Here is a 15,262-nt window from a genome sequence, read left to right on the forward strand (position 1 = left end):
TTACTTTCAGTCGCTAATTAATGAAAACAAAAGAATTCTCATGCCGCAGTTTTTCTTTAGGCAAATGATGTGAAATTATGAATTTGCGTACCCAACTATGCTGATGTTTACTCTGAACTGTTTGTTTCTTATTTTTCAGGTCTAATCTTTCAGACACTGTCCTCCCTGTACCTATGAATGCAACCGCCCGTAATGCATCTATCGAAGCGCAGATTCGCCGAACAGGTTATCCGAACGGTACCCATGACATCTTTAATGTAATCGACAAGATCAAAGGGAGATGTTCCTCCATTCCGACAGGGATTCATATATCAATATTCTCTGCTTACACTGGGAACATCAACGGCCGAGAAATTCATCGTATTGTTGGAGCCGCTATATCGTAAGTTGATGCTGCTCATATCTTTCATGGTCCCTGCCCTGGCTTTAGTATGATGTCAAACTTAGTGGTACAATGTACCGCGGATTTGTAAAATTGCAACTTTTGATTTAGTGTTTTCACAACACGGGGTTACAATAGTTAAGATTTTCATTTTCACGGCCAAATTTTTTGGCAATTTTATGTAACAGCGAAAATACAAAGCATATGCAAATATTTCCAAGTTTACTGTATTTTGCATCTTCCCCTAAATGAAGGTATCAAGAGCCTCAGATGAAGAAAATAGAGAGGCATTTTAGATTTCGGTTATTATTTGTCATCTCCTTACTTTGGGAATTATTTCTGTTGATTTAGGTACACGCTGTCGACTCTAGAAATGAGATGTGTTGGTTCACAGGGCACAGCATGTAAAAATAACTCAGCAGAAACTCAGCGCTTTACAATGACAGCGACAGTTGACTTCTCCGATGCACCGAGAAACTCTTCATATGGTATCAGGTAAGAAATAATATAAGTCGGCCTGACTAAAGAATTCACTGCGACTTTTGGGCTCATCGTAGGGGAGTCTGGTACAATACCGCAGTGTTGCCGTCGTCTGTATCCTGTTTCAAAAACAGTGGCACGTTTCTTAACCACTAGGGCTATGAACTTTAAACTTGGTGCAACTGACCTCCCAGGTCAGGTGACCTCCGAAACTGAATTTCGGTTCGATCTGATTCTTGACTAGGTCACCAGGGGGCCATGTAACTATGGCACTTTAAAAGGCCGACGCTGTTAGTTAAAAGTTTTGAATTTGTAATAAAATTTCTAAAAAATCCCGATAGCGGAAATACATTTTAAATATAACCGCTCAAGCTATGAACTTGAAATTTAGCACCTATGACTCCCTACGATCTACTTGGCCACCAGGGGGCCAAAACTGAAATGGTAAAAAGTGCAATATCTTGCTTATTAGGGACTTGTTTTTTTATAATGATTTTATGTTAGGTACATGTACTCCGAGCAAGGATACATTACATGTCGTATGAGATTTTGATTTGACCTACTTTTCAAGGTTAAAGAGGTCAAATTGCCAAAATTGGCCATTTGAGTATAACGATGGCACATTTCTTAACCGTTATTAGCTAACAACTTGAAATTTGATACATGTACACATTATAATAATAATCATGAGACTTATATAGTGCTAAATCCAACTGGTTTCAGTTGTTCAAAGCGCTTCGCATTATCACTTACCCCTAGCTATTGGCCTGTAAATTCGTGGGTCAAGCTCTACTCTCTGGGAGTATCACAGGTCCGAGCTGCAGTTATACAGCGCTCAGGACTAACATTCATAGTTTGCCATCTCTAGTTACCAACTTACTCCTGGGTGGAGAGAAGTAAGTAAGGTAAAGTGCCTTGCAAAACTGGAAAGGTAAAAAGTGCAATAAATAATAGTGACTTGTCTCCAATATTTTTATGGTAGGTACTCCAAGCAAGAATACATCACATGTCGTACTGATTTTGATTTGACATATATGTTTCTTAACCCTTTCCCTGCAGATGTACTCCAATTGGCAACTAAAATAAAAATGTTTATCGTGCAGCCGTACGCCAGTTGGCGGCATCGCCTATCTTGATTCCTATGTGTTATAGACTAATATGCAGTTCCGTAAATGTCCGATAGATGACAATAGTGTTTTATTTATGAGTATTCCTCCATGAATGCCAATGAAAGGAATTAGAATGGTAGAGAAAAATAGAAATTTTGGGTTGCGCAGCGAAAGGGTTAACCAGCATAACTCCTAACCACCAAATATCTATACGGTGAGCACAATAGCCCCTTGCCTTTTCATTTTGGGAAATGGCGGTGAATTGTCAAGTCGCTCCTATAAGTCTTTCCTCAAATGATTACCAGCCATTTGAATTTTGTTTTGATAAGCTGTCATAGCAGCTCCATGTAGTGCAATCATAAAACCTTGTGCGAGTCATAACTCAGGATGATATGAAAAAGGTATCATAGAAATATAGACACTGAATATTGAACATGTCATTTCATCTGAAGAAGCTCGAAATTGTTCATTGAACATGTGACCATGACCTTCTCAAGGTGAGCACACGATCCTGGAAACATTTCCTTCCTTTTGCATGGCGTAATTTTGATCTCTCTGCCTTTATTTTCAGGTTACATCAATTCCAAGGCAAATGTTGGGAGGAGAAATGCAATTCTCAGTTGTTTTATCCATTCACAAAATACTATACCCAAGAATCGTACCAGTATACGCTAGCTTGGTTTTTGGTTTTCCTACTTTTTCTTGTCCCAACTTTTATGGTTACTCGTCCGTGGTGGTGAACGCATATGCCATCTACAACCGTCCATCTCATATCAACAAGTTCAACATGGTGCTTGACTGTCTATGTACATGTAGTCCGAGTTAAAATTAATGATGTGTACTGATTAAATTTGCCTCCAGAGGAGTGCCTCTTCCAATGGAATGGCCAACTTTGCCAAGTAATGAGGTCTGACTCTGTTGACTCGACATCAGGGTGCACATGATGGTGAAAAATGACCAGAGTATGTTGAACATTTTGTTTCCCCATGACAGAGACCCACCACTCCTGGCACTTCTCTGGAAAGAGATCAATTGACGATCTTTACAAAGAGATCGAAATATGTGGTGGAAAACTGAATTGACCCTCGTTTCTGAGCACGTTAGCTGATGACGTCTATAATATCATCAACTGCATTTGTCACTAGCATGCCTACTTCCATTTCTTCAACTTCCCATCATCTTCTGCAAAGTAGCAAACTTTGGACATGGTACAGTCCTGATCATATTAATGTCGACACCTTCTTCATTCAATATCTCACAAACTAGTGCACCAATTCAAATGTGGTTTTCAGGATATTATCCAGAAATCTTGTTTTCTATTTCATTATGGCAGGAATGCGAATGCATGAGTCTTTCATTGTGTTTATATCAGTCAATTAAAAAAACCCTTACAAAAAACTACTTCGAACTCTTTTGGCCCCCAGGGGGCCAAACGTGAAAACATGCGTTTTCTCCCTTAATACTGGTCCGAAAAATTTGAAAAAAATATGGTAGGTACTTCTTGCAATGCTTCATCACATATCCTCCGGGTTTTTGATTTGACTTACTTTTCAAGGTCAAAGAGGTCAAAGTCTGTCGGCGGCACTGCCATTAGACAATGGCAGCACATTTTGAAACCGCTTCAGCCAGAGATCTCAAATTTGGTACCCCTGGGTAACCGCTACTCAGAGACCGAATCGTGGCATCATACTCTTCACGGTTTGGCCACCAGGGGGCCAAAAGTCAAAAGTGAAAATATGAGATTGCTCCCTTATTACTGGTCCGAAAAATTTGAAAAAAATATGGTTGTACTTCTAGCAATGGTGCATCATATATCCACCGCGTTATTTTTCTGACCTACTTTTCAAGGTCGTCTGGCGGCACCGCCGTTGGAGAACGGTGGCATGTTTAGTAACCGCTTTAGCCAGAGATCTCAAATTTGGTACAAATGCACCCCTGGGTAACCCCTACTCAGACACCAAATCGTGGCATCATATGATTCACGGTTTGGCCACCAGAGGGCCAAACGTCAAAAGTGAAAATATGCCATTGATCGCTTAATACTGGTCCGAAATTTTTTTAAAAAATATGGTAGGTACCTCTAGCAATGATACATCATATATCGTCTGCAGTTTTTTTATCTACTTTTCAAGGTCCCTTGGCCCATTTCATTTGTCAGTATTCTTATAATTTTGTGTTTTATTATTGTTGCGAAAAATATTTCAAAAAAAGTTTGAACTTAAAAAGTTTTTTGTAAGGGTTTTTTAAATGGCCGCTTACATAATGACGCACTCATTTGGTATGAATTCACAGCAGATTCATACCATCCATCTTGAATGTCGGCATTAGCCAGGAGTCCTGAGACCGTCTGCTTGCAGGGTGGTTTCCGAATAGTCATGTGCCTTTACATTGTATTTAGTTGGTACTACATCATTCCTCCAGAAATCCGTGTGTCTAAAGGGTCCTTTGTAAGTGATATATAATCTGTCACCAGGATCATTGTAGGAGACTTCCAATTGTTTAGAGTGAATGATGCAGACAAATGCAGTCACATTAAAAAACACATACAGCTTAAAAACACAACCAAACCCATTTACATATAGGTTTTTTTTTATTTTGAAATAATTTTTTTATTGCTTGTAGAATATTTATTTGGTTGTTTGTATGTTATGATACATTATGTTCATGCATGATAGGATGTACATTATATGATACTGTAAACCCGGAAAATTTTGCACGCCTTTATTTTCCCATTTACGGGTAATTGTGAAAATATATGCCCTTGAAAAAGAAATTCTAACAGAGAAGTTGTCAAAATATGCAATTTCACAAAACTGCAAAATCGAATGATCGAGAATATTCCGGGTTTAGAGTATAAGACTAGTGAGTGTAGTAATTTATCCCACACCTTGGATGTGACTAGCTGTGTTTTATATGAAATTAGGTTTTTTTTCCACAGTACTTCAAAGAATACTATTGTAAATGTTGAATGATGTGTAATTTTAGCTGGAGATGATATGCTAGTAGGTCATAGCTGGTCCTGTATTACTCTGGTAGCATTATCAGTTGACATACATGTAATCACTGTATTGCTAGTTGGAGAGTTTAGTTCCTTTAGTTTGAGGTGACAATTTCATTCTTCTTAACCTCTTGAATCCCGAAACTTGAAAATCCCCGGATCCCAGGGTGGTCATGGGGTTGCGAAATTAGATCTGACTTTCAGGATGTATAGCACCCGCAAAAGTCCGGTACCGAGGCGCCATCTACCCAGGCATGCTCTAACTGACCCTACTGTACATCAAACACGCTAAAACAAGCAATAAGCTAGCGTCGCAGCTCAAGGGAATAAAAATGTCACTGAGACCGACCTGTGGGAAAAAACGTTATTTCAAAATGACCGTCTGGTCGGTCACTGGGATTCAAGAGGTATATTTTATACTGTAAGTTATTTGAAGATAGCGTAAAGTACATCTATTCAATGTCGGCAAGAAGAAAATACTTTATTTCCTCTTGATGTTGGCCATAGCAAATTAAGAAGTAGAGCCTATTTGAGATTTCATGTATATGTATTGCAGCATCCTCAAGGTCTTTGGTATATGGTCAAGAAATGAGTTTTTCTTCAATTTGCACAAAATTGTGACAAGAATATTGTCAAAATGTCACTGACCCATGTATGATACAAGATTACCATAAATAGAAGGCCTCGCAGAAGGTAGAAAGTAGTTGGAATCACTATACAGTAGATTCTCTCTAATAAGGACACCCTTGGAACTGACTGGTGCTGTCCTTTATACAGATGTGTCCTGATTACTGAGGTCATATTGAACTTGAATGACCAAATTTGCACCAAAAAATACAATGTAAAGAGGGTGTGATAATTACAGAGGTGTCTGCAAAGGGAGATTTCACTCCAAGACTTTTCTCCATTTATGGCTGATTAGTATTGAAGTGTCAAAAAGGGTCTTGCAGGTTTTATAGAAAGCATGGTATTCTTATCATGCCTAGATATTTTTTGATACATACATTGTATTGTGCATATAAAGCCTTTACAATAAAATGATAGAATAAAAGTGAGACTTTGTTGATTCCTTGTTTCTGGACAATTTTGTGCTCTACCTTTCGCTGCGGCAGCCATTTTCTGCCGCCCCGCCATGTGCTGTTATCCGATACCAGTGATGAACAGTCAGTGGAGCTTATCTTACCGGAACGTCGAAACTTTTCAGTGTTGTGTGTTGCCATCTATACTATTAGGATGAAACTAATTATCCCAGATTGCGTTTGGCGTGTTTAGAGAGGATGAGACCACATGCAGGTAAATTGATATAAAGTTAATTAATATAAAGTCTGCAGATCCACATGTCACATGAGTCGGGGACAGGTTGTGATGTGCCGACAAGCGCCACGTTGTCTCCTTCAAAGTTGTTTTCTGGTGGAAACTGGGACTTCATCAATATATTCAACATTTTCAGGGCCATCGGCCAAGAATGGGACGTCCCTTGCCATTTTTCCTGTTTCCTTCGTTGTGATTGTTTCCTTGCCATGGTCCATCCCGTAGAATGAGTGGCCAGAAGGAATATTCTGTTGTGAGTTTGAGACCTGCCAGCCCTTGCTGAAGGGTGGGTATGTGCACAAGCACCAGAGGGCTCTTTGATGTAATATGAGGGATAAAGCGGTGTAGATTTAGCTGTGTTGCTCAAGGACTTGGAAGACAAAACAGTGCTGATACAACCAAGTTTTATCAGGGGAAGCTTGAGCCTCTCAACATTAGTTCATTAGTTCCAATTTTAAGGACAGGTTTTGACATTTTGCCTCGATAATTGATGATGGACAGATTGTGGCACACCAGATAGTATTATCAATGTTTCTCAAGGGAGAAATTTAAGCAATTGGCACCGCACCAGTAGCTGCTTGTCACCAAGCTAAAATCTAGACTGAGCGGTTTGAATGACGCTTTCTCACTTATTTGTGGAATCATACTTGGCCTGGTACAACATCGAATGGAATAAGTCTGCTAAGGGATTACTCAGTTGTGGACTCAAAACCTGCCAGACCTGACACAAAGAGTGTCAGCCTCAGATACTTGTTCCAAGGATTGGCATAGGCACACATACCAGGAGCAACATCAGTTGCACATATCATTAGAAGGATGTAGCAACCAGCGGTCAGGTTCCAACTCGATATCAGAGGGGTTGCGCATTTCGAGAGTGAAATACTGTCATCTAGTGACAATTTTGATTTAAATTAAGGGACGAACATTTTCATGTCGATAAACTACGTGTACATGTACAAGGACTTTAAAATTCCAAATCGAACCTGTGTTACACAGGTCCGTAAGGGGACAGGTTTATCTGATTACGATATCATTGATACGATATGAGGATAACATGGAAACAGGAATTTGGAGAAAAAACACATGAGATAAAATGCTTTAGACCAAAAAATCAGACAAAAGGATTTGATAAATCGTATTTTCAGCCTTTGAAAAATCGTATTTTTAGCATTTGAAAAAACGTATTTTGGCACTGCAAATTGTATGGCGTACACATGGTGTCGGAAACCGTACGTTGTACGGCTAAAACATACATGTAGGCAGGTCTGTGTGTACAAGTCGTAGTGATTGCCTATGACTTGGATGACGACTTCATTATATCCGTCTAATTCACAGTTCCAATTTGGAATTTCAAAAATGATTGTGCAGGTAATTTATCACTATGAAAGTGTTCAACAATTCAGTTGAATTGAAGATTTCACTAAATGACTGTCAGCCTCAATCTCAGTGGGAGTTGTAATGGTGCGTAACCTCTCGTGTCCAACTCAATTGATCACTTGAGACCCAATTACTATTCTTGTATCGGCAGTTATGGTGTGGTTATTAGTTTCCATGCAGGCCTGCACGGTTAGGGATCTTCAGCAAAACACCCATTGTCCATCTCGATTGAAAAATACTGAATGGCATCGCGTGACAATGCACATAATATCTATGGGAGCTTGGCTTTCATCTTCAGGAATGGTCTCAGTTGGCGAGTCTATTTGCTCTTTTAAGCCGATAAATACTAACGAATTAGACAAACACTGCAGCCGCGGGGAGTGCAAACCAGCGATGCGAAACAGCTGTTCCAAGTTCATAAATGACAGATTGCACACCCACACTGGTCGCTGTCCAATATTCGATATTATATGAAAATTTGGGGAGCCAATATCTCAGAATCGCCAGGCTAGATTGCATGAATAAACATCTCTTCATCTTTGTTTGTTGAAGGATACAAAGTGATATTATTGTTTAAGGAATTGATACCAAAGTGGAAACCGAGGCAGAGCCGAGGTTTTGGTCAAGATTTTAGCTCCAACCCAGCAGTTTTGGTGAGACAATCAATATCGATAGTGAGGTATCAATTTCTATTCTAAAACATCTCTCCAAGATCAGAAGCTTCAAGAAATGCCGGTCACAGCATGTTCAAGGGACAATACTGCAAACGGGAAAAGGTGATGTGAGGACTGAGTCTACTTGGCTATCATTTTGGGGTAAAGGGAAAGGGGGAAAATATTTTGAGTTTAATGCACACATACTGACAAAAACAAAATCCATTTTTACTACACACAACAAGAACCAAACAGATTCCTGTAGTTTATTATCTTTTTACAAGATTTCCAAAACGACTTTTGAAAATGTACAAAAACCTTTTCACTTAATCATGCCAATGCTAGTATTCACATACTTATATCCTCTCTGCAGAATACATAATCAAACTGAGACCTGGCTTCCCCAATTATTGATAAAAGTTCACTGAATAAGGTAAACTGGGGAGGCTACCCCCTACCACCGTTCTATTTTCGCACTCAATGCTTTGGAACGGAACCCAAGGAAGGGTTAGCTTCCCCATTTACCTTGCATTGCAGAATGCAGGTAATCAATGTGGTTTTTCAAATTAATACACCGGTTATCGACAGTAGGAAATAGACAAGGAACCGTTTGTCGCTGGTCAAATCGAGGGGCGAAACATGTACCTTTCAACCCTTTAAAATCCTTTCACTCTCAATTTTGAAACCTTACAATGGATTTCGGTGAGTCTATTGTCAATTTCCGGCAGCCCGGCACCACACCTGTGATGCTAAAATGTGCAATCTGGGTTCACACCATCTCAACTTCCAGAATTACTCACAAGACCCCAACTTTGTTGCGTGTAGAATAGAAACCTCAAAGCACTACATTTAGCCATGTCAATATATCTTGCGGCAAACACAAGGTCGCCTACAGATTTGAACAATGTTGATGAAACAACAAAGTGATATTGTACAACCAAAGAACAACAATTTGGTTCTGGCGGGGATGAATTTTTTTTTCCGTGGAACCTAAAAGCGATACCCGATACTGTACAACCCAGATCAACTTCATTAACAGTACATGCCTCAAGCTAACATTACAGCAAGTAGAATTCAAACGGCAACAATAATTATTGTAATCCAGGTGCGGTTCAAATTGTCGTTGGGTTCAGTTTTCACCTCAGTTTCATTTTTACGAAATTCAGGCCTTATGCATGAAATAGTTCTTGCATAACCCGTGGACACTGAAGGAAGTAAAGCATAGGCAGATTACTCGGTGCACTATAACAATTGGAACAGGCTGCAGTTCTGGCTCCTGTCTGTAATGTACAAAATCACTATAACTTAACTTTGGAAGAAATAATAAATAAACAGAAAATAAGATTTTAAAAACTGTGATGCGAGGCCATTTGGGAGATTACTAGTACCCTCCCAATCAAAAGTATATGAACACTTGAAATTTCCAAATATCTCCAAAAATACATACTGTAAACCGTAAAATCTTTGCCCCTCCTTATTTTTAAGATTTGGCGAAATTCTTTGAAGTGTTTTGAAATTCACATTCCTTATTTTGGCCAATTAAGGAGTAATTTTTAGTATTTCCAACAAAGAGATTTTTGCGTTTATGAGGGGTGGGGAATCAAAGTTAATCATTAAATCTGCGAAAAAATTAAATGCTCACCAGAATTTGGCAGTTAACAGCACAAACGATTTTGATCTAAAACTTTGGTACAGCATTATTTGACATTGTATAGGTTGAAAAATGCAATTCCCAGAATTCGCATGATATGACTCGATACAAAAGTTTTCCCCTTTTTCTAAAACACTAAAAGTTTGGGAAATACCTTAAAAAGATGTTCTCGCTAATTTCTGGAAAACCTGAACACCAGATGACACAACTAAAATATGGTTGGCTATCGTAAGTGTAACATCATCAAATGGTGGTTCAGTGCAGTTTTTCAGCCAGGATGGCAAAAAACGCATAATGCAATCTCAATCACGCTTTATCTGATGAAAGTTACTGTCAATTAGTACATTATTTTCATTTAGTATCCTAGTGCATACTTTAGTGGCAAATTCTGGTTCAATAAAATCAGGGTAAAGATCTCAGAAAAAAAGATTTTTACCCAACAAATATGCATAGCGACATCATTTTAAGACAAATATCAAATGTACATGTTAGCAGATATTTTTGACCTTGTTAGACATTAATATTTACTTTTAATACATGTGCGTAGCTTTAGTCTAGCTATCATATTTTTCCTGTGGTAAGAAAGACAAAAATGCATGTAAAGGTAATATCAATGCCTAAGGAGGTAAAAAAATTAGAAAGTTGTCGGTTTTGTATTGTACATGTACGCCGTGCTCCAACTTGAGGTTCTGTCGATCATGAACCAGAACCAGAACCAGAACCAGAACCAGTAAGAGTTATCCCTCGTTAAAGGGACTTTATAACAGCTAGGCAGGCAAGATAAAGTTACACGAAGTCGCCAATAGGGGTCTCTCACAGTATGTTGAAATGATTCATGCTTGTACAAGGAAGACATTTAGTGCTGAATATGACATGACCCAGGGCTCTTACTGTGTATATTAGTCACCTGAGTCAAGACGGCCAAATTAGCCCCTCAGCTCCTCAATATAGTCCCCCAAAAACCATGTGGAACTACATAACCCATAACACCACTCAATACTGGTTGCTGGAGGTCTCAATGATTTATCCTTTGAATAACAGCTATTGCTAATAGGATATTTTTCTTTGGGGTGGTTATTACTTGTTTCTTAGCGTTGATTGAGATCTTCATATAAGAACATGTGTGATGATACATGTAAAATATTTACAAAATTTTTTAAGTATACTCAATGATTTTACATTCACTAAAAACTACACATACGTCACACTACAGGACAGATTGATTTTATTAACTTTTTTGCCCAATAGTCTGACCTTTTCAGGTGCGGATCCAAGGGGGGGGGGGGGGACGCACCAGACGCATGCCCCCATAACTCATGAAAATCTTTGAAATTGACCATGAAATTTTATAACACCAAGTATTTTGATGAGAAATGCAGTTCACGTCCCCTCATTTTCTGGCCCGTGGATCCAACCCGCTTCTTTTAAATGCGTTTCAGTATTTTTGTTTTTACAACAACTCCACAAGAAAAGTTTTAGTGCTTTTCACTCTGAGGGACTTTTGATAGGGTATACATTTGTTAACTATCATAATCGGCGGACATGTCACCCAGATAATGTTAGAAATTCAATAGCGATCATGCAACATTTTCTTGGCATCCATTCAAAAATAGAATACAGGTATACCAAATGAACACGCCAATGAAAAGCTCACAACTTTAGGTTAACTATTCCTTTGCATCATCTTGACTATTATGTAATCACTATAAAAGATCATCCAAAAGAGACACCATTCCTGGCTATCTCTCATCAAACAGTGGTGTGTCACCTCCCTCGCCAACCATCGGGCTCTGTTGCACCCTTGGGCTTGGTTGAATACGTGGGGTAGTAATCCGAGGAGTACCCCGAGGTGTTGCCCTCCCACCAGATTGTTCTTGTTTCTTTTTTGCCCACATCTGTGCCGCTTTGGCCCAATCAGTGTTGGGTCCAAGGGGTGGGACCTGTTGTTGTCGCTGTCCTGATGGTGTCCGCTGTCCTGGTGTAGCACGGGGAGTCATCCCGCTTGAGGTGCGAGGTGTAAGACCACTTGATGTTCGAGGGGTAAGGCCACCAGCATTCCAGCCTGATCGTGGTGTCGGCTGGTATTGTGGAGTTGTTACACGTCCTGGTGTGATTGCCGGGGTGACTTGGTGTCGGCCACTAGGGGTCATGCCCTGATGATAGGATGGGGTCATCATTGGTGTGACACCCATTGGAGTCTGCATCGGCTGAAGAACACAAAGGACATGGTTCATCACTAAAATGACACTGAATCAAAATTTTCACTACCAGTTTGATTGTTGCCAGTGAATATACACTAATAATTCAGGTAGCACAAGCAATTAACTCTGGTGCGACATGCTTCCAAACAAATTTAAACTTCATTCACCACAAGAAGAGTTTTTAGTAGGAAAAACCTACCATAGTTTTCACTTGATACAAGAAGCTTCATCAGTGACCAGCAATGGCCTAGTGTTTTAGACACATGCAACTCAAGAATGTTTTCCCAAGAGGGAAATGCATTGATTTTCAAATTTTCCTAATACTAGCCAAGCGGAGTAGGAAGCATTCTATATTTGGCATATTATTTATGGCACTAACATAATGCTTGGACAGGGGGAGGGGGGGTTGGCCTCCTTCACCCTGGTAGGCAGCTAGTCTGGGAGAGACAACTCCGAAATCAAACCTGGCAGCCGGGAAATGGCACTAGACTAGGAGACGGAATCTTCAAAATAGAACCTGATTAAAGACATACTGGTGTCTAACCGGCCTGTGGCGCATGCAACAACAGCCAATAATAGATGGCTTAGAAAATGTTGGTTCATCAGAAAACTTGAAAGAGAAAAATCTACTCACGTTGTAATTGAATCCACCACCGAATCCTCCACTGAAGTTGCCAGCATTCTGGAATTGTTGAGGCGTGGCGCCGGCCACCTGGGCCAACGAGTTGAACACACTGCTTGGCAGACCTGCTGCAGCCCGCTGAATGGTGGCGGCATCAAGACCTGGATGAGAAACATACACCGTAAAAGTTTAACGATTGAACAACAGTTAACTGTTGCGTTTATGTGGAGAAAATGGCCACAAAAATTTAGATCAGAAAATTCCGAGAATGGGAAGATTCAAAGCAATAAGACTTATACGTTTCTTTAATCTTGCATCCTATTTTTGAAATTTGGCCAAATAACAAAACCCTCGGGATAATTTAACACCTTCCAGTATTTGATTTCAACCTCAAAATATTTACACTTTACCCAAAAATATATTCAATCATCACACAATGGTGCCATGCCACTGAACATGCTTAAGTTTCTCTTGCCTTAACTTTAGAGGAAGTCACATTTTCTTGGTATTAAAGCATCACGTACAGGTGACCAGTGAATAGGTGTTTTTTCACATCAACATATTATAAATATTTCTCATAACAATGACCACAAAGAACAACAAGTAGTAGATACGCTAGCTAGTGCTGGTTTCCTGTTACCAGGACATGTTGTCCTTGATATTGAGACCGAGCGGTGACATGGTGCGCAGTCGATGGATCCATGTGGACTCTTTGGAGAGTCTAATGTCAAAGTACAACAAGCATCACAACAACATCAACTGACGTGACTACAGGTATATTACCTTTTCCTGAAATATCGCATGAAATGAAAATGCAAAGGATAAAGTGAATATTCACAGGAAAACTATGCATTGTACCTGGGATAACTAAATGCACATGACTTGGAAATAAATCTACGACAGGCAGCACAGTTGCCAAGGGTACTGTTGTGTAAATTAGCATGACCGCACAGAATAACAAACCGAAGTTTCTAAAACTCTGTAATGTCACAATCCAATCTGGGGCCATTCCCTCCTCCTCGCAACGGAATGAAATTGATAAAGTTTACACTGTATGCTGAACACTGCAGAGCATTTTCAAGGTAATGCTTACGAGCACACAATGGAAATGAAGAAAGACTCGCTCGACAAACTTACCGTGAAGGTTGGGTGTAGCACCAATATTTGTGGACATTCCAAGGGGAGTACGTTGTGCACCACCAGGGGTACCTGTAATAAATAAACCGAGGGAGATCAGTTTAGTTGACAAGCGAAAAAAATGCCGCAATTTTTTGGAAAAGAACAGATTCGGTGCCCTCAACACAGCAGCAGTCTTAGCAATTCTTTCCCTCCCAAGTCTTCGTCCCCTTTGGTACGAATCCTGGCAAAGTCATCCAGTTACACCGATCATCAACTTTTCAAAGCGTGATTGATGCACACCCATTAATTTACGCATCATATAAACCAGCCAATATGCTCACTATGGTTAACCTATACACTAAGGACATCTGTAATGCTTTCCAATTACAAAATCAAGGGGGTCGGTTCCGAAGCCAAAGCTTGAAATTTTGATCAAGTACATTAGTTTGCAAACTCGATGACCAAGCTAAATTGAGATCAACTGCCACCATGCATGTGCGGCGCACCCAGATGATCAATAATGGATATCCTCAGTTGAAAGGCCAATTAACCTGATTTTAGATGAGCATGACATGAACCTATCCTCATGAAAGGGATGTGAAGCTCCACATCAAATCAACTACATGTAGTTTAATCACAATTATACCATCCAGTCCAAGAGATACAGCAAATTGAATGCTTTGTTTACATGTTATACCACACTTTGGTTTGGTTTCTAAGTGAAGTGAAGACATTTTTTCCCTCTTTTTATAAAATACCAAATAGCTCAGTAGTAGAAAGTATGGAAATGAGAGTGAGTATGTTCTTATTGGCCTTGCCTTCGATAGCAACCCTTGCAAATGGCTCTGAAGGCAATTGCAACCAAGTAAGACACACATTTTTGGGGTTCTCTTGAGTTGTTGATTCTCCAAATCATGCGACACAAACCAACCAATTTTTTGATAAAAAAAAATTATATATTTCACTGTGTACCTGGAATGGGATCTCTGAAGTGATCCTTGAACCACCGTATGAGCGAGCCGATGGAATGGAAGTTCTGGTTCCGGTACTTGAAACCACTGGGTGTGACCGAGATGAATTCGTGACGAGTTTTCACACGTGGTAAATACGAGATGAGGAATTTGCCAGGGAAAGCCTTGCTTGCACTGACGAAGTATGGAATCCTGAAAGCAGACGGTTAACGTATAGAGTGTTGTCACCGTTAGCCTTGTTGGAGGGCAGAACAACGACTTGTCGTGCTCGACTTACTGAATCAAATCCTGTCATGGTTATTTTGGCTGGCCTTTTTGTCTGTCCCTCCAGCATTGGCAGGTGATGACGTCACGTGAAACTACTCTTTACTCAAGAAAGGGTAATGCT

General features: G+C 39.8%; 2 protein-coding genes across 3 annotated transcripts in view; one reads left to right on the forward strand and one right to left on the reverse strand.

Moving 5' to 3' along the window:
- Positions 1–6,007, forward strand: part of LOC135482681 (tectonic-2-like) — a 43,691-nt gene extending 37,684 nt beyond the window's left edge. For both annotated transcript variants that reach the window (XM_064762936.1, XM_064762937.1), the window contains 3 exons: positions 140–382; positions 734–877; positions 2,543–6,007. In XM_064762936.1, the coding sequence (XP_064619006.1) occupies positions 140–382; positions 734–877; positions 2,543–2,711 (556 nt within the window). In that variant the 3' untranslated portion in view covers positions 2,712–6,007. The remainder of the gene's footprint in view (positions 1–139; positions 383–733; positions 878–2,542) is intronic.
- A 2,528-nt stretch (positions 6,008–8,535) lies between these two features.
- LOC135482680 (transcription elongation factor SPT6-like) overlaps positions 8,536–15,262 on the reverse strand; it is a 49,911-nt gene continuing 43,184 nt past the window's right edge. Inside the window, exons 28-31 of the mRNA XM_064762935.1 lie at positions 14,876–15,066; positions 13,922–13,993; positions 12,797–12,945; positions 8,536–12,168 (exon numbers count right to left, since the gene is read on the reverse strand). Of these exons, the coding sequence (XP_064619005.1) occupies positions 11,701–12,168; positions 12,797–12,945; positions 13,922–13,993; positions 14,876–15,066 (880 nt within the window). The 3' untranslated portion in view covers positions 8,536–11,700. The remainder of the gene's footprint in view (positions 12,169–12,796; positions 12,946–13,921; positions 13,994–14,875; positions 15,067–15,262) is intronic.

This window comes from Lineus longissimus, chromosome 2 (genome assembly GCF_910592395.1).
Source record: "Lineus longissimus chromosome 2, tnLinLong1.2, whole genome shotgun sequence".
Lineage (NCBI taxonomy): Eukaryota > Metazoa > Nemertea > Pilidiophora > Heteronemertea > Lineidae > Lineus > Lineus longissimus.